The 20,594-nt window shown below is 31.1% G+C and overlaps 1 protein-coding gene across 1 annotated transcript; it reads left to right on the top strand.

Annotated features, from left to right (window-relative positions):
- Positions 1-772: 772 nt before the first annotated feature.
- On the top strand, positions 773-8,202 carry AN3 (SSXT family protein). The gene is made up of 4 exons (XM_028207876.2): positions 773-1,224; positions 4,217-4,293; positions 6,879-6,963; positions 7,526-8,202. Exons 1-4 carry the CDS (start codon positions 1,144-1,146, stop codon positions 7,946-7,948), a joined length of 666 nt encoding a protein of 221 aa, XP_028063677.2. The 5' UTR covers positions 773-1,143; the 3' UTR covers positions 7,949-8,202.
- Positions 8,203-20,594: the final 12,392 nt, after the last annotated feature.

Raw genomic sequence — 20,594 nt, 5'->3', positions numbered from 1 at the left:
AAAATTTCTACTAGTGTGTTTGATTTGTGTTTTGAGATAAATTAAAAAAAAAAATTTGGATAGAGAGTTTAGATATTGTTTTAGTGTGTTTGGTTATGGAGTGTTTTGGAAAGTTGGTAAAAAATTAATTTTTTAGTTTTTTTGGTCTATTTTATATTTTTGTGAATAAAAAATGTGAGAGGTGATGTGACTCAAAATGGGTAAAAAATTAAAAGTTGCCTTTTTATTTTCTTCCCAAAAGAGTATATTGAATTTGGGATGATTTAGGCCTTGTTTGATTTACTTTTGAGAGAGTAATTTTTGAGAATTTTTTTTAAAATTTTGTTTGGTTTAAAGATTTTGAAATTTTTTTTTTATCTAAAATAACTTTCTCTTTCCTACATATCAATCAATCACTTTTTCTCTCTCTTCTCTCATTCTTAATCACTTTTTTTTCTCACACACATTTACTCAACTACAATAAAATATCAAATTATTTTAAACTCTCATACTCCACAACTATTTCCAAAATATACAATCAAACAAACTAAAAAAAAATTCTAAACTCTTTTCCTAATTTTTTTTTTTGAAAATTTATCTCTTAAAACCAAACCAAATACACCCTTAATATTTTGTTATAATTGAATAGACGTATGTGAGAGAAAAAATAATTAAAAATTATAAAAAAGAGAGAAAAATTAATTAATTAATGTATAATAGAAAGAAAAATAATTGTAAATTAAAAAAAAAAATTATAACCAAATATATTTTTGAAATTTTTTTTTTCAAAAATATATTTCGAAACACAAACGAAATAAACTCTACGTACTGTGCCTCGTGATGAACGAATAACTTCTCCCCTGTTTGAGATTCTTTTTTTCTCTCTCACACACACATGGTGAGTGTGTACTCTTGGGTCTGCGACTAATACGTACTGTCTTTAACGCGCTCTCTCTCTCTCTCTCTCTCTCTCTGTCTCTGTATTTGAAGTGTCATCGCCTAACTTGAGACACTCAGAGAGAGAAGCAAAAAGGAAGTTGGGCAGCTCTTTGCACTTGCAGTGCTCTGTTTTTAAGAGTGAGAAAGAAAATAAAAAGGGTACACGGAGAGAGAAAAGAGAAAAGAGAAAAGAGAAAAGAGAAGAGAGTGATTATAAAGAAAGGAATGCAGCAGCACCTGATGCAGATGCAGCCCATGATGGCAGCCTACTATCCAAACAACGTGACTACTGATCACATTCAACAGGTCTTCTTCTCTCTCTCTCTCTCTCTCTATTTCTTTCTGTCCCTATTCTTTTCATTTCTATTTTCTCTGTTTTCTTTGCCTTGTTCCCCTTTTCTTGATGTCTTTGCTGTTTGTTACATACTAATTAGTTTTTATTAAAACTATTTATTAATGGGTATTTTGTTGTTTTGATACCTACTTTTAGTTGATTTGTCTTCAAAAAAAAAAAAAAAAAAAAACCGGTGGTTTTGTGGGGTGTTGGTTAATTGGTATTTGTTGATCATTCTCATATGGTCTTTTTATTGATTTGTTAAAGTTGTTCTGTGGGTAACCTGGTGCTGGCCTTTGTGGGTTTGTGTGTGTGTGTGTGTGTTTTTCCAAATAATTATTATTGATTTGTGAATATTGTTTCTGGAGGAAAAGTTTGGTACTGTCCTTTTTGGGTCTGGTCTTTCTAGTTCTGTTTCTTTTTCTTCTGATCTTTATTATGGGTATATGGTGCTTTAATGCTTCCTCCTCATCCTCCTATGGTCTCCATCTACAATGATGAAAATTTTTACCTTAAGCAAAACACTTATTTGATATTTTAGATCTTTTTTTTTTAAAAAAAAGTAATTTCATCTATTCCCAAGATCATCTTGGAGTGGCAGAAGGGTAAATAAATGAAGTTGCCATCCACCAAATACTGCTGTTATTTGCAAGAGTGTTTTTTTCCACCCTGGTAAAACTCAAATTGGTATTGATTGAGTCAAAAAGTAAGGAGTTGTGATTTATTTTTTAAAATATAAATTAAATCCGAATCAAGATTTGAGCAAGGACTGGAGATGCCCTAGCCTAGGTATAACTTTTTATCTTATGTATGTTTATTGTGTTTGCCTTTTGGATGCTTTTTGTTAGTTTATTATAATTATTATTATTATTGTTATTATTATTATTGCTTGTTACATCTAACTCCTTTCAGATCCTGTAGAAACAGGAGCCTCGTACACTAGGATTGTGTTTTCAACAATGATTCATCCCACTAAAAACACCATCACTAATAGCACTAATGCATTAAAAAAAAAAAAAAAAAAAAACACAACTCCAAGATCAAAACATCACATCATTAATGGCGGGGCCCACTGCCACCTAATTAGTGGGAGCACTAATTAGTGCTCCCAAGCATTTTTCTTGTGTTTTATATATGCAACTTGGTATGGTAGATGAGCATCACTTTTGCTTTAATGTCTTTCCTCCTTTTTTCATTTTCTTATTTAGTAAATTGTTCATTAGAGTAATTTGTTGTGGTTTGAGCTTTCATCTCCCCCCCCCCCCCCCCTTCTCCTTTTTTTTCCCCAAATATAAAATGAGAAGTGGATGTTTGTGAAGTGGTTGTCTTTTGCTATTTTAGGTTTGGGTTAAAAAGTCTCGTTTGAATATGCTTTTAGTTTTTTTTTTTTTTTTGGTTATTTTTATAAGAAAAAAATAAAATTATTATGAGTTGGGTGTGATATTTTATTTTATTAAAAAAAAATAAAATGCTTATTTTGTCATTTTGTGGCTAAAATAGTTCCAGATTCAACCCTTAGCATCCGTTTGGAAAGTGGGTTTGTTTTTTAATTTTTTAGCTTTTTTTTTTTTTTTTTGTGTGGCTATTTTAGCCTGGGTTAACAAATTTGGTTTGGGAAAGATTTTTTTGACATTTTTTTTGTGAGAGAAGAGTTTAATGATTATGAGTTAGATGTGATATTTTGGGTTGGTTTGGGATGTCCTAAAAAAGTGCACTTTTTGATTTATTGGTGAGTTTGGGTTGGGTTTGATGTGATGTGTTAGAGAGGTGATGTGATTTAAATAAGATGATGTGATTTAAATAAAATAGTGATTTTTTGACTTTTTGGCTTATTTAGTATATGCCAAACTAGCCCTTTGTTTGTTGGGGCTAAAATAACCAATTTTGTTTTTTGTGACTATTTTAACTCCAAAACCGCTTGACAACCCTTATGTTTTTTTGACAATTTGCAAGTGGTGGGAGCCATGGATGCTCAAAAAGGATTTAGTTTAATGCCCATATTCATTTAATAGATTTGTTTATTTTTATGTGTGCATTATCCGGCTCTTCGGGTTATTACCCCTGACTTAACTTGATCCACCACTCTTTGCCTGTCCGAACTCCATGACTGGCTGGACATTTGACCGGAAGGTTGACTTGACACCTAACTATTTCCTACTTGGGGGGCAGCGGAGTTAGTTGTGCAAAATTACCTCACAAATTTGCTGATTAGAGTCCTTCTGGTTAATAATCAACAAAAGTCTGACATAACATAACCTCCTTGTATTGAAATGGCTCAAAATAATCACTAAAAGTGAACTATTAAATGTGTAGAGCTTTTGAGCTACACTGATAATGTTGCGAAATTGTTTATTTTTAGTAGAGCCTACAACTTTTGGCCCAACTAAGATTCAAATTAGGTTAGATAATTTGGATCTTTTGGTTCAACTATATTCCTTTTGGGATATTAGTTTGGTATTGTTTTGACACATGCTTTCCCTAATTTAAAAAATGACTGACACGGAAAACTTGTTTAGTAAACTATTTCTGAAAATTGCTTTCCGGGATTTTTTTTTTTATGAAGACTCTTCCTTTTTCATGCAACACTTTTATGTTAGCTAAATTTTCAAAAACTGTTTTTGCATTAAATGAATAACAATGTGAGAAGTGTAGTTAATAGTTGTAAATAAATTTTGTTTACATGATCCACTTTGAGAATAATACTTCCTTTACAGTGTATTGATTTTGTAGCATGTTCAATATTGGTGGTTCATTCATTCAGTTTTTAATTTGTTGGAGACTTATGGGTCAACATTCTGTCTTCTGCTATATTGGTTTGAGGTTGTCAAATTGAATTTCTATTGCACATTGTTTGGGTGATTGCCATGAAATAGGAAAAAGGAAACTCTCAAATCTCTATTATTTTTAAACAATTGACATACTATCTCTGCCATCATTTATCACTTCGCTCCTCTCTTCGTGCAGTATTTGGATGAGAACAAATCGTTGATTCTTAAGATTGTCGAGAGCCAGAATTCAGGGAAACTAAGCGAGTGTGCAGAGTATGAGTGATCTGTTCCCTCTCTCTTTCTCCCTCTCTCTCCACCTTGGATTCTAATCTTTTGCAATTTAATATACAATAACTTTGCATTCTTAAGCAGTCTTGTTCTTATAATTTCTCTGCAATTCAATTTAAGTTAATGTTCTGCTAACCATGGGTGTTAGATTACTGCTTCTTTTACATGTCTAACGATGTTTTGACTTTGTCAGTAATTGGGTGAGAGGCATGACCATTGCTAGTCAAGTATTTTAGATATAGCTATTTCATTTTGATGAAAGTGCACAAGAATGGGTAGATTTTTCATTTTTTCTGAAGATTTAGAAGGAAAAAAAAGGGGGCAGGAAGTGGTGTGCTAGTTAGCAATGCAAAAGTCAAGAAGAATTTGATTTTCAAAATTCCTATGGATTTTTTTGTGGATAGAGAACAAAGTCCATCAATTTTCAGTTAAAAGAATCTCCTCTGTTTGCTAGGGTTTATTTCAGTGTGCTTAACCCTTTCCTAAAGTGACCTGGTCCCTGCGTACTCTATCTTCATTTCTCATGTTCAGGTAAATTTGGTCCATTTGATGCTCATCTAGTAAATTATTAAAAACCCAATCTTGTTCAGTTGGCATGATTTTTAATTTTTTTAATATTAATTTTATTTGTTTTTTCTTATAATAGAGTTAACTGTTAAGTTTTCCTTGGTATATCCCCAGCTGCACAGCTACAGATAATCCTAGACGTGGTCCTTCCTAGATTCAAAATAACAAGTGGGGAGTATAGCATTCACTTAGGCTCGTGGACGTGAACTTAGTATATTGGGCTATGGAAGCTTAGGGTCAAGGGTAAAAGTATGTGTTGGACTGTGTTGGAATTTCAATGATGTGTATAACAGAAATAATGCTAGGGATCATGAAAAATATATCATAAAATTCATCATGAAGATTTTTCATCCCTTGATTAATGTGTGATTAGTGTGTGGTGTTTTATTGTATGGCTAATCTAAAAGTGAAGAATCTTTTATGATCATCTTCATGATATTTTTTTCATGATTCCTAACATTACTCGTATAATAGTAGTAAGAATTGAGAATTGAATAATAATTTATAATTTATAATTCATTATGAGATGGCTGTGGTCCAGTCAGAATAATTTCTTGGGTTGAATGTTCCCTCAATAATCTTGATGTGCTAATCATGTCATGTATGTTATACTCATTCATGCTACTCTGAAGTGCCTGAATGGAGAAGAATCAAATAGGTCGTGGACTAAATGCCTTTCCCCTATTATGATGATATAAACTGCTTCCTTTTAAAGAGATGTTCACTAATATAGGTCTCATTAGTCTCATTATAGACCTCTAACTTTCTAGGCATTGGTCTCTCCAGTGTTCTTTCTGATGGAAAGGGGTTGAGGAAGGGGTACAAAAACGAAAGCCTTGTCTTCCTTGCATGTGTTGAAAACCTATAGTATTTTAGTTTTTGCAGAAGTTGTGGTAGAAATGCATTATCCATTTCATTTTCCCATGTCCATCTCTTGAAAGTTTATAGAGTGCCAACCCGAGCACATGGTATCGTGCATGGAGAGTGGTGACATTGCAGAAAGTGCTAGTATCAAAAGATTTAGAAATTTTATTAGAATTATTTGAAGTTCCCATTGGTAAACTTACAAGTCTTGTATGTCATATGCTTGGCAGTGAAAACAGGTCGTCCGTCCAATTTCATTTTTTTCTTATTGAAATCCTTCCATGCAGGTTTACTTTAGTTATGTGGCTGGGAGCTAAAATTCTAAAATTTGAGAGGCCGCTGAATGAAAAATTTAATATTTTGTGGGACCTCAAAAAATTTTGGGGGACTATGGTCCCTATTGCGAACCCCTTCCTCTACCCCTGTTTAGTTTCATTTTTCGCCATAGAGAGCTGTAGATTTAGAGGACATTCTAATTTTCTAGAATGTTCCAGAGAACTGTCATTATTCAAAGCCAGGTTAAAAGAAAAGCTGGACTCTCTTAGACTTGTAAATTTATGATTTATCAAATATTTAATATTCTAAAACATTATGAAACTGACCTTGAAATATATGAGCATATATCTTTACTAATGGTGCTGTTTGGTGTAGCTGTTAATACAGATTATAGATTATAACTTAATAGATTATAGATTATGACTTTAATGAGCTGTGAATTAGCTTTTTCAATAAACTTTTATTTTTTATTATTCACTATTTGTCTACATTTCTCATAAAAAATAATAATAATATTCTATAGTCCATTTAAGTCTCTTTCTATTTTTAAAAAAATAAAAAATAAAAAAATTTAGGAGTATAATCGTGAATTAATATGTTCACAGCAGAAGCTGATAATCAGAAGTAAGGGGTGAATCAGTTTTTTTGGCTTAAAATAAGTTGTTAGAATCAGAAACTGTTTGAAATAAGTTTAACCAAACAGTTCAAAATAATTTTTTAAAAGCGAAAGCCATAAGTTGGCTCAAAAAAGTCCCCACCAAACACCCCCAATATATGCTCTGCTTGTTGCCCATCCTCCCTGGTTTGAAATTTTCATTGTGGAATTTGTATATTCACTAGTAATCCTTTTTGTGTTATGGCAGGAACCAAGCGAGGCTTCAGCGAAACCTTATGTACCTAGCTGCGATTGCTGATTCTCAGCCTCAACCACCAACTATGCATTCTCAGGTGAAGACTTGTAGGAATGTTAAACTTTTATATGTATTGCTGGCTGTTTGCTACATTTGGATGTGAAGCCAAAGGGATATCTTATCAAGTAGTAGATAGATCGAACCCACCTTGATGCTTCTCACAGTTCATAATCTGAAATCTTATTGAATTACTTCCCCTTATTTGTCTTACATGCAAGTCTTCAATCCACTACTTATATTGCATTCTTGGATTTTATCTCGTAGTTATTACCCTTACTTTAGGAGTCATTTGGAAAGGAATGAAAACTTGTTTTAAAAACGGGTGAAGACACCTTTTTGTTTCAAATTTTGGAAAACTTTCAGATTGTTCCCCCTCGTTTTTTTTTTTGAAACGAAAACAGCTGCAAACATGTCTTTCTTTGTAGTTTTCAAAATTTTGAAAACAAAAATGTTACAAAACTGGCATTTTCCTTTTGTTTCTACTGATTCACAATGTCCTAAATCTGACTGGTTCTGAAGTAGGCTAGTTACGGAAATTCATACAGCTGTTTGAAACTTAATGAAAATTCCTGATGCGTGTTTTGTTGAATGTCGGACAGTTCCCTCCCAGTGGCATTATGCAGCCAGGAGGTCACTACTTGCAGCAACACCAACAAGCTCAGCAGATGACTCCCCAATCGCTGATGGCTGCACGTTCTTCTATGCTCTACAGCCAACAACAGTTCTCGGCACTGCAACAACAGCAAGCCTTGCACAGCCAGCTTGGCATGAGTTCTGGTGGAAGCAGTGGACTTCACATGCTTCAAAGCGAGGCTAATAGTTCTGGAACCACCGGTGGGGCACTCGGAGCTGGAGGGTTTCCTGATTTCGGGCGTGGCTCCACTGGGGAAGGCTTGCAGGCTTCTGGAAGGGGAAAGCAAGAGATCGGATCTTCTGAAGGGCGAGGTGGCGGGAGCTCAGGAGGACATGGTGGTGAGGGGGGCGAGTCTCTTTATTTGAAGGCCGGTGAAGATGGTAATTGAGAGGTAAGACGTTCTTGGCTTAGTGACCTATTTTAACTTCTGAACTTGTAGGTAAGTTTAGGCAGGATGATTAAGTATTTTGAAAGAACGGAGGATTAGCTGCGTAGACTACTTCTAGTTATGTGATACAAACTGTCAGGATTGCTTTCCAAGCTCAGGTTTTGTGCCTGAAGTTTTAAGATGATGTGTGTTATATGATAGTGTATTATGTAAATCATGTAGGTTATATGATGGTGTGCTTTGAGCTTTGTTAACTGTGTTTGTTTCTGCTTTCTTGATTTTCTTGAATTGGGTCAATCATCACCTTCACATCTGCCTTTTTTGTTTTGGGCGTGGCTTTACTGTTACTTTCATGACTTGGGTTTGACATAAAAAATTTGCATTTAGAACTTCAATTTGGTCCCAAACCTGATTATCTAGTGAATTTCCCTGTTTTTTAGTATTTGGTGAGCAATTGTAAATCATTTTCCCAAATTTCTCAGCTTTTTGCCAACATTTCGTTGATTTCTGTTTTTTGAATTAAAATATATGAAGCATATTATAGCTACCGTGGACATTACTATTGTATCAGATTTTCAGTATCAATGGGAGCAATAATTGTGGCCTGTGTTGTGATCTTTTGTTTAAGCAGAATGCTTCATGTTGGAGTATTTACCGAAATAAACAAATAAAGTGTCACCATGAAAAATATCAGATTTACGTAATTCAGCAAATTAGCTTACGATCATGACGGATGTCCAATGTATGAGGGCATGTTTGGCATAATTTTAAAAAGTCAATTATTATTTTATTTAAGTTACATCATTTTATTTAAGTCACGTTATCTCTCTGTCATATCATTTTAAATTCAATTCATTCTCACTTCATATTTTATAAAAAGTCAGATTATTTTAAATCACCTTTAAATATATGAATATACAATAAATTAAATTGTGAAGCGGTAATCTTGTTCTTTTTATGGAGATTCAAGTCTTCGATTAGTAAAATTATCATTTCTTGATGCAACAGAATATCATGTATATCATGTTGTATTAGCATGTCTCGTTAAGGATACAACAATTTGATTTTTAGTTGTGTTGACTTAATCAAACTTGCAAAAGTGAGTCCAAAACTCTTTATAAAAATGTTGGATAATTTTTATTGTATTAAGAATAAATAATATTTGTGTATTTAACAACAATAAGAGGAAATACAGAAAAGAGACTGTTTAATTACAAAAATTAAATTAGTAAAGAAAATAAAATAAAAAGGATTTTTATTTTGTTATAAAAATAAAATTAAAATTTAATAAAAATAAATAAATAAAATAGAAAGTAAATGAATTACTAACCTTATGTATCTATTGAATAAAATTATGATCAAATTTAGTGTTTAAAATTATGTCTTTAAGACAGATTCGTCTTTTTTCACAGTATTTTCAGATTGTGGACGTCTATCTCTCAGGATAAAATGGTCAATAATAAACAGTAATAACACTACAAATTATTTGTCGAACGAACACACTTTTAACAACACTACAAATTATTTGTCGAACGAACACACTTTGTGTTCATATAATTTATCACAGAAAAATTAATGCAACAAAATGCAGAGATTGAAGCAGCAGAGAAGAACAGAATTTCTGAATAACAAAAATCAATAGAGGGTCTGTCTATCAAGAGAAAATGTGGCTGTTCAGATTTGAATTGAATAGGTATAGAACCTGTTCGGTCTTGTTTGAACAGATACAATCTATTTGGTTTGTATTTTGCACAGATAATTGAATATGTTCGGAGAGATATGGGACTGTACAGGAAGGTTCTGTTTGGGTTTGAACTTTAAGTAGGAAATTTAAATTCAAACGGTTAGAATTTATTTTCTAAAAATAAAATATAAAAATAAATTCAAATATTTTTGGTTCAAAAAGATAAGTATTTTTTGCCGTTCAAATATTTTTGGTTCAAAAAGATAAGTATTTTTTGCCGAAACCCAAACCCAACCCAGTCCGCCTAACCACCGGCGGCAGCGTGCGTGTTTATTTTAGGTCCAATGGGTCTAGCCCACTTTGCCTATAACCTCTCTCCCTTCTACAAACTTGGGGTCCCCGGGCTCTCTCCAAGTTGCAAACTCAAGATTTATAAATTCATAAAAGTTTTCCCACCAAACCAATGTGAGATAAGCATTTAATTCAAACCTTAAGGAATTTTCACCAAAAACTCCATTTCTATGGAGCTCGCTTTCGACTTCAATTTCTCATTCACCCGATAATGGTTTTGAGTAACCAAATATACTACGTAAATCACAACGCGGCATAAAATGCGTTACCACTTAGACCCCCCAACTTTGGCGCATTGGTCCTACCTAAAAAATAAACCAAAGTTGCGGAAAAAATTGTTTTTCCAAAATTATTTCTAACAATCTTCCACATGAATGAAATTTGATGACAACGGAAATGTAACAATATTCAGAATTTGTCGAAAGTGTATAAATCGAAAAAATATTGCATTAGGATAGGTAGCTTTCAGCCTTGAACCTTCCCTAGTGATAACCTATCGGACTTACTAGCTAACTAATGGACCCGATGACTTGAATTGTTCAGCTATTTGTGTAAGCCAAGACAATAGATTTCATACAAAATATCTTCTAACACATCGTGATTTTAATAGTTGTATTCATTTTTACCTTGAGAGCTCCTGGTTATTCATGAGTGCTTTCTAGAGAATTTAGCCTTTTCATTCTCATAGAACCGGCCCCAATTTGACACTCATATAGGTAATTCTTATTGTGAGTATCTCTTATGCCCGTCTTGGTTTTTACGCTTAAATCAAGATATAAGTAATCATTAAAAACAAAATTTATCCTTAAACCCCTGCATACAACACATGTTGCAGATATCACTCTCACCATAGGAATGGGTAGGGAATTTTAATCCCCTGGTGATTTTTGACGAGCCACACTTAACTTAGTTGTCTCTTTGAACTTAGTTCTTGATATCTCCAGTCATTTAAGTAAGGTTACCATTATGATGACTCTTATGTAATAGGCTTTAATCCTATCATTTTGATAAACTATATACTTGCTCTTTAGTCAAACCTTTTGTTAACGGATCCGTAATATTCTCTTTAGATTTTATGTAATCTATTGAGATTATTCCATTTGAGAGTAATTACGATATTATGTCGACGACGAATATGTTGTGACTTACCATTATACATATGACTCTGTACCCTGCCTATTACAGATTGACTATCACGATGAATGTAAATAGCTGGTACAAGTTTTGGCTACATTGGAATGTCTTCTAAAAGTGGCGTAGCCATTCTGCTTCTTCTCCTTCTTTGTTTAGAGCAATGAACTCAGATTCCATTGTGGATCGTGAGATGCATGTTTGTTTCGTGAATTTTTAAGAAATAGTAGCGCCTCCCGGAGTAATGACATATCCATTAGTAGATTTTGAATATTTAGTATTCGATATCCAATTGGCATCACAATAACTTTTTAATACTGCAGGATATCGAGTAAAGTTCAAACCATGATCACGGGTAAATCTTAGATATTTAAGAACTCGAATGATCGATTTCCAATGATTTTCTCTGGAATTACTAGTGTGCCTACTCAATTTATTGACAGCATAAGCTATATTAGGAAGAGTATAATTCATTAGGTACATTAGGCTTTCAATGATTTGGGAGCATTTTATTTGAGACACCGTATCACCTTTATTTTTTGATAAATAAAGACTGATGTCTACAGGTATTCTTGCTATATTCATATCATCCTTGATATATTTACCAAGAATTTTCTCAATATAATGTGGTTGACATAATGCATATCCATCAGATGTTTTAGTAATTTTTATTCCTAATATTACATCTGCGACCCCTATATTTTTCATATCAAATATTTTGTTCAGCATTTACTTAGTTGATTTTATCATGTTTTGACTGCTTCCAATGATAAGCATGTCATCCACATAAAGACAAACGATGACATAACCTTTGTCAGTATTTTTAACATAGACACACTTGTCACATTTATTTATCTTAAACCCATTAGTAAATATATGTAAAATCTAAATTTTTATGTGTAGAATTATTTTTGGATAAAGTAGTAATTAAATTAATTTATATGGGTCATTTTAGTAACATCAAGGAATTAGTTATGATGTGGTTTTTTTTAAAATTTTTATTACCCAGATGGTTAAGTTTGTAATTTTGGGAAATTGGGTTATAGGCCCACTTGGGCTTTAGGTCTTGGAAACATAGAAGCACAAACAAATAGAGGTAGTGATGTTGTTGTGGCTGCTGCGGCAGATCTAGCAATAGAAAAAAAAAAAAAAAAAGAGAAGAAGAAGAAATAAAGAAAAAAAAGAAGATTCATAGATTGGTGGCTTTGATCTAATCATCTCTTGGAGGTAAGATTTGTTTTTATGGTACTCCTAACTATTTCTTTAGACATAGTATCTTGTATGTTGATTGGGTGTATGTATTTTGGGGTTTTGGAATTTACTTGTAGACTATAGGATTAGATTAGTACATTATAAAGAAAAGAATGATAGATGCATCATGGTGATCAATAATAATTGTTTATGTGGTATAATATTTTATTAGGTTTGTGAGATTAAGGTGGATCTTGGTAATTTGAGATTAGCTTGGGAAATATTATTTTAGCTGTTTGAGGTAAGTAACCCTCTATCACTGTTGGTTTATTTTTAATCCTATCGAATCGTTTAAAATCATAAATATTTATTCGTAGCTTTCCTGTTTTTTTAAAATAAAATATGGGTCAAGTATAAAACAACATCGAATATTATTATGAAAATTATTTGAATATTCGGTGAAACTATTCTGAAAATTATACTAAACGTTTATTCTGAAAATATCGAATGTTTTATTTAAAATTTGTGTATTGTGTGAATTTTGAATATCACTCTAGTCTGACTATGATTTGGACCCTAGCCAATGGGGGTTATTTATTGGCACAGAAACTAGTTTCTTTTGGGGTTTTACCACCGGCCTATGTGTGGTTCTGGGCATTGTCACGGGCTATGTGACCGTAGTCAATAAGACTTGGGTTTTGTGAATCAAATCATTGAACCATCTGAATATCGAACCATCGATTTGAACAATGAATTACTTTGAATTATCTTGTTGGCTTTTCATTTAAAATGTATTGTACATTGTTTATTTTTAGTTATGAAACCATCTTACAAAATAATTGTTCATTTATTGAACTGTAGAAAAATTTATATTTATTGATTATCGATTTATTTATTTATTTTTTTATACTTGATCCAGCTGGCAGTGATGGTTGGTTATTTACTAGGTTGTCTAGCTTACCCTTATTTTATTTTTTTCAGATTCTGAAGAGTAGAGCTGCGCGGGATTTTTTTACATATGGGAGTGCCGAGAGTAGGACTATGATTTAAGTACTTGGATTATTTGTTTTGTTAATGGATTTTATTAGTGGACTTGGTGGATAATTTCATATGATAAGAATAATCAATTTTTTTTTTTTTATGGATTTTAGTATTATGATAATTAAGGATTTGATTGGAGTATTTTACATTGTTAGTTATGTGTTGGACTCTTAGCCTTGCATGCTCACTTAAATGAGTGTGCTGCGTTGTCACGGAGCTTGAGACGTGACAATATAGCATGATCAAATTTTTCATGCCATTGCTTAGAAGCTTGTTTTAATCCATAAAGAGATTTTACAAGTCAACAAACTTTCTTTTCTTGCCCTAACACTACAACCCCTTCGGGTTGCTTCATATAGATCTCTTCTTTTAGACCACTGTTTAAGAAAATTGTCTTAACATCCATTTGATGTATTTTTAAATTATACAATGCTATTATAACAATAAGAATGTGGATGGATGTTATTTTTATCACAGGAGAATATGTGTCAAAATAATTCAGACATTTTTTTTGTTTGTAACCTTTTATCACAAATCTTGCTTTATACTTGTCTATTGAACCATCTGCTTTCATTTTTCTCTTAAATATCCATTTATATCCAAGAGGTTTAGAACCGGGTGAAAGATCTACTAATTCTCAAGTATGATTTTGCATAATGGATTCAATTTCATTATTAATAGTTTCTTTACACAAAGGTGCTTCAGGACCTGTCATTGTTTTCTTAAAACTTTGAGGTTCATTTTCTAACAGGTATGTCAGAAAATCTGGACCAAAGGATTTTGATTGTTGGACAATCTTAACTGTATTAAGAATAAATAATGTTTGTGTACTTGACAACAACCAGAGAAAATAAGGAAAGGAGAGAGACTGTTTGATTACAAAAATCAAAACAGTAAAGAAAATAAAATAAAACAATAGATTATTATTTTGTTACAAAAAAAAAATTAGAATTTGATAAAAATAAATAAATAAAACATAAAGTAAATCAATTAGTAACCTTATGTATTTATTGAATAAAATTTTGATCAAGTCCACTGTCCACTATTTAACATTGTGTCCTTAAGACAGATTCGTATTCTCCATTGTACTTCCAGATTGTGGACGTCTATCTTCCAGGATAAAATGATCAACAAACAGTAGCAGCACTACAAACTGTTTGCACGACGAACATACTTTGTGTTTATATACTTTCTCACAGAAAAATTAATGCAGCAAAATACAGAGATTGAAACAGCAGAGAAGAACGAAATTTGTGAATAACAAAAATCAATAGAGGGGGTCTGTCTATTTATAAGAGAAAATGTGATTGTTCAGATTTGAATTAAACAGGTGCAAACTTGTTTGAACAAGTATAGAACTTGTTCAGTCCTGTTTGAATAGATACAATCTGTTTGGTTTGTATTTTGCACAGATAACTGAATATGTTCGGAGAGATATGGGACTGTACAAGAAGGTTCTATTTGGGTTTGAACTTTAAGTTGGAAATTTAAATTCAAACGGTCAGAATTTATTTTCCAAAAATAAAATATATAAATAAATTTAAATATTTTTGGCCCAAAAAGATAAGTATTGGGCCGGACAAGCCCAGCCCAACCCAACCTCACATCAACCAGGCCCAGCCCGCTCATGTGTTTTTATTTTGAGTTCAATGGGTTTAGCCCGCTTTACCCATAACCTCTCTCTTCTACAAACTTGGAATGCCCTTTAGGGCCCTCCCTAAGTTGCAAACTCAAGCCTTATAAACCCATAAAAGTTTTCCCACCAAACTAATGTGGGACAAGCCTTTAATTCAAACATTAAGGAATTTTCACCAAAAATTTCATTTCCCTGGAGCTCACTTTTGCTTTAATTTCTCATTCATCCAATAATGGTTTTGAGCAACCAAGTATACTACGTGAATCATAACGTGACATAGAACGTGTTACCACTTAGACCCACCAACTTTGGTGCATAAGTCTCACCTAAAAAATAAACCAAAGTTGAGGAAAAAACTATTTTTTCAAAACCATTTCTAACAAAAAAACACTTTTACAAGTTGTCTAATTATTTATGTGTAAACACAATATAAAGTATATATATATATATATACATATTTTTTATTTATACTTTCTTGTATATATACACCTACTAAAATATGAAGAGTTTCATAATTAATACAGTAATGAATCAATTATAAATTACCATCACTATATGACAATTTAATACCGTGATTCATATATGTAACTCATAGCTTTAATCCACATGTAATACTTGACACGTGTGCACAATGACCATGATGTATGACAACTCAACTAAGCCTCAGTTTGACAAGTTGGTTTATAGATTTTTTTAGTTATTTTAGTCAGAAAAGACAAAATAGGTTATTTTAGCCACAACGAACAAAATATCACATCCAACCCATAATCATTACACTCTTTTCTCACAAAAAAAGTTTAAAAAGCCAAAAAATCCTTCTCAAACCAAGTTTTTTAGCCCAAGCTACAATAGTTAAAAAAGACAAAAAGTCAAAAAGTCAACCCATTTCCCAAACAAAGCCTAATATGTATATTATATTCTCAAGCTTTCAATGATAATAATGCCAGTCTTACTAAAAAGAATTACAAACTCTTGAAATACACATATTAATGCAAGTAACTATCATCTATCATAAATTAAATAAATTATTATATAAAATATTTAATATTTAAATAATTTGTGCAATGTGCACCAACACTTGACAATAGCTCTTTTTAATGTGGACACTTGTGCAAGTATTTGGCTACATTATTTCTCATTCCTAGGTTAAATCTTCTTTTTAAAATGACATATTTCATTTGTGTATCAATGGGAAACGAGATATTCTTGTATCTAAGACACAACAATTATTGTTGAATTCTTTGTAGGAGGTCATCTCGTGTATTTTTTGATGATATAAATCGTTCATATTATAGAGTTTGTCAAAAATATTATTCATATAAAAAATCAAGTTAATCGGATATTCATAATCTCATGATTAGATCCTAATTGTTTTTAAAATTTATAAAAATTATGTTAACCGGTAATTTTTATAAAAATAAATGTACTTTAATTATAGGGTTACAGATATCTAATCAACTTAATTTTTTGTATAAATAATTTACTTAACAAATTTTACAATATAAATGATTTAGATTATCAAAAAAAAAAAAAAAAAAAAAAAAACTTGAAACGACTCTCCGGAAAAGCAAAACAGTAATTGCTGCGCTTAGTATCCCCTTCTCCGTATCAATCACGACTCTTGTTATTGGGCTGCTAGGGCATTGTGGTGGATATGGATGAGGATATGCCTTTTCTCTCTCTCTCTCTCTCTCTCTCTCTCTCAAAATGACACGACTCTTGTTGATTGGGTTTCTCCTTTTACCAGCAATTAATTATTCTTTAATTATGAATAAAGAAAAATGTATTATCTCTTTTAGACTTGAATATACTTCATCATTAATTATTTGTATTCATACACCACCTACATTAAAAGAAAAATTGGTATAATTACACTAAATTTAAAATTTATTATATTTTTTTTCAAACTTAAAAGAAATCAATATGATTTACCTTTTTAATTTTGATATTTAGAGTCACTTAAAAAATAAAAAATAAATAAAAGAAAATATTATTCATACACTATTTATTTGAAAATTATTAGATAGCCGGAGTATAATGTGTCCGTGTATTCTATCTCACCGATTGATTTGGAACATTATGATAAATAATGCCACACGGTATTTTATAATTATTTTATTTTACAATTTTTTTTTTTTTTTTTCTTTTCATTAAGTGATGTTGGTTGTGGTATTTTTATAATTAAATGTCATTTCAACCAACATCTTGTTTTAATCAACACTGTTTTATATCTCAATGCAATCATATTATTTCCTAAATAAATTATGTATAGTTTTTCTGTTAACATAAATTAAAAAAGAAGAAGTTGATCCAAACACGTACGAAAGGAAAGCAAAAGCTCTGTTTTTATATTACACAAGAACACAAGGGAATTGAAATCCAAGAAAGCTGTCTGAAACTTCTTTCCAGAAAGAAGCTTCATTGGGCTCGAGCGACGAAACAACATTTGACAACTCAAATTCCCCAATTCCACCATTTCCAAATTCTGCCTTTGCAATTGAACTTCGATTTAAAACCATCGACCTACCTTCATCGCCGCCGCCGCCGATCGCCAGGGAAGCTTCAAACTCGGAGCTTCCAAGGTCGGAGTTTTGGCCTGTAAGTTCTTGAACAATTGCACGAAACTCCGAAGCATTGTTAGCTCTTACCATCATTGGACTCGAAATATAAGTCACCTTGATGGGTTTTTTCTTTGATTTAATGGGTTTTTTGATCTTGAGCTGGTGATAATTGTAACTTTTAAGGTTGTCCATAAAGAGAGAGAGAGAGAGAGAGAGAGAGAGGGGTGTGTGTTGGGGGTTATTATCCTGGTGGCTAATGGTACAAATATTTATAGAGGTTTAAGGATTTTGTGGAAGGAAGGTTCCAAGAAAAGGGAATTCAGAGAAAAAAAAGTTGGGACATAGAATACGGGCAAGTATGTGTGTGTGCTCATCAAAGTTTCCAAAATGTCTGCCTGTCCTAAAGTTACGTTTGAAAGTGGTACTTTTGGTTTTAGTTACTCTAATAGTTTACCAAATAAGATAAATTATTTTAATAATTTTTTAATTTTTTATAAAGAGATATGTAAAAATGTAAAATGAATGATATGATAATTTATAATGACTTTTAATTTTTTAATTAAAATATATAATTGATAAATGAGACTTAAATTAAAAAAAAAGTGTGCAATCAATAAGGTTTAATTCTTAGTATAGTAAAGTTTATTGACTAAAAAATTGGGATTAAAATACAACAAAGTGCGTATTTAAATGCAACAACATATATACTCTGTCAGTTCAAAAAAATAAAAAATAAAAAATAATGTACTCTGTGGACTATGTGCCTAGTTGGACTTTTATTTTATTTTATTGTGATTTTATGTAAAATTTGAAATATCCCTCTTTCCATGGTTCATTTTGAATGGAGTTGATATCAAGGACAAAAGTATAACATATCGCATACTTCATGAACCAAAGTAAAAAAAAAACAAATTAATGATTAAAGTGCAAGAGATTGCATAAATCCAAACATTTTAGGCTGAATTGTGTGGTTTGCTTAGGGGTTGTTTGGGGTATTTTAAATAAGTACACTTTTTATCTTTTTTGATTAAAAAATTGAAGAAAAAATATGGATGTTTAGATTAATTTTTTGAATTTTTATAAAAAAATATGTATTAAAATATTGTATAATTAAGTGGGTAGAGAAGAATTAATCCGTACAGTTAGGCAGTGCGTCGGCTCAAAAGGATATGGGAAAAGATTGCCTAATTTTTTGCCTTTGATTGAATGGTATTGTTTGGCCCGTGAGGGCCCACCATGAGTCTCGTTTTTCTAATCGGAACCGTTCAATGTGTAGAACTCATCGAGTACTATATTTTTTGTAAAAAATCACGTTCATTGGATATCGATAGCTATCTGATTGTGTTAGTTTTTTTTTTGTCACATGTTAACTATAACACCATCTATTTTTTATACAAAACTGATTTGATCATGTAGTTAGCGATATCCGAGAGAAGTGATTTTTTACAGGCATATAGTACTCGACGAGTTCTACATATTAACGGTTCCGATTAGAAAAAAGGAACCCGTGATGGACCCCCATAGACCCAACTTTACCATCCAATTTAAGAATATACATATGTAATATTTTTTTTTCCCTTTCACTCCTACGCTTTGATATCTGTGCATAGGCTGTCGTGCGTCGGCTGATTTGTATTTAATATTATATATATTAAATTTTTTTTGGATGAATAGTGATAAATTTTTAACTTTTTGAGTAACTTTTTAACTTTTTGTCTTTTTTCAGAATTGCCAAACTTGGCCTTAATATAGTTGCTCATAATAAAATAATAAGAAGAAATATTGATGTAAGATATTATTTGGAAACATATTATTTTAGTAATTTTTTGATTTTTTAGTTAAAATATGCGGTTAAAAATATTAATATGTTTGGAATGACTTTTTAAATTTTTTATGAAAAGATATGTAAAAAGTAGAGAAAAAAATGAAATATTTGATTTTTTGGTATAAATTATTGATTTTTAATTTTTTTAGTCACTTTTTAACTTTTAAACTAAAATATTGAATTGACAAACGAGATCTAATTAACCTTTTACTTTTTCCTAAATAGCGCACACTATTCAGTGTGTTTGGTTTGAGTTTTTTGGATTAAGTTTTTTGAAAATTGAATTTTTTAGTTTTCGTATTTTTTTGTTTTTAGTGAATATTTTTAAAATTTTAAACATTTTTTTTTATTTTTTTAGATGCACCTTACTTAGATGTATCTAAAAAGTAAAAAATTTGTAAAAAAATATTTTAAAAAATTAATAAATACATAAAAATACAAAATATGTACGGAATTCTCGTATTTTTTTTTTATATTTTTGGTATTTAGTGAATTTTTAAAAGATTTCTTTCACAATTTTTTTACTTTTTAGGTATATTTATGTTAGGTATGTCTAAAAAGTAAAAAAAATTGCTTAAAATATTAAAAAAATTCAGTAAAAACAAAAAAACACGAAAAACAAGAAAGTAGAATTTTCTGAAAAGAGTTTTTGAAAAACTCTAACCAAGCATGCTGATTAGTATTGTGCGTCAATACTATTGAAATAGCTATTAACTCATTACATTAAGAGTGGTGTTATATATATCAATTAGTGTACTAACTAGTATACTAACACTAGTTATGACATTATTGTTGACCCCATTCATTATATAAATTACAAATATAAAAAACATTTTAAATTTGTCACATCATCAATTAATACATTAGTTAATGCACTAATTGGTGCATATAGCATTGGTCTTACATTAATGATGTGCAGACACATGAAATGATATATTAAAAGCAATAAATAATATAATTATTGATAACAGGATGCCTTAAACTATTCGATAAAGAATAATATTATATGTATCAATTAATGTACTAACTAATATACTAACAGATTATATGAAATAATTTTAGTAATTTTGAGTATTTGTAATTTGTATAATAGGTAGAATCAGTAATAATTATATAACACTAGTTGGTATACTAATATGTACATTAATTAGTACATGTAACACTACCGTTCAATAAAAGGATTTCTCGTGTCTAAGCACAATAAAGGGGTGTTGTGCCTGCTAAAG

The sequence above is a fragment of the Camellia sinensis genome, chromosome 1 (genome assembly GCF_055761805.1).
Source record: "Camellia sinensis isolate YWXY chromosome 1, ASM5576180v1, whole genome shotgun sequence".
NCBI lineage: Eukaryota > Viridiplantae > Streptophyta > Magnoliopsida > Ericales > Theaceae > Camellia > Camellia sinensis.
The sequence above is the reverse complement of the archived record's forward strand: the minus strand, read 5'-3'. Positions and strand labels throughout refer to the sequence as shown.

Coding starts and splice junctions, on each gene's coding strand:
- AN3 (XM_028207876.2), top strand. CDS start 1,144: ATGCAGCAGCACCTGATGCAGATGCAGCCCATGATGGCAGCCTACTAT. Junction 4,294..6,878: donor AAACTAAGCGAGTGTGCAGA/GTATGAGTGATC, acceptor GTGTTATGGCAG/GAACCAAGCGAGGCTTCAGC. Junction 6,964..7,525: donor CACCAACTATGCATTCTCAG/GTGAAGACTTGT, acceptor AATGTCGGACAG/TTCCCTCCCAGTGGCATTAT.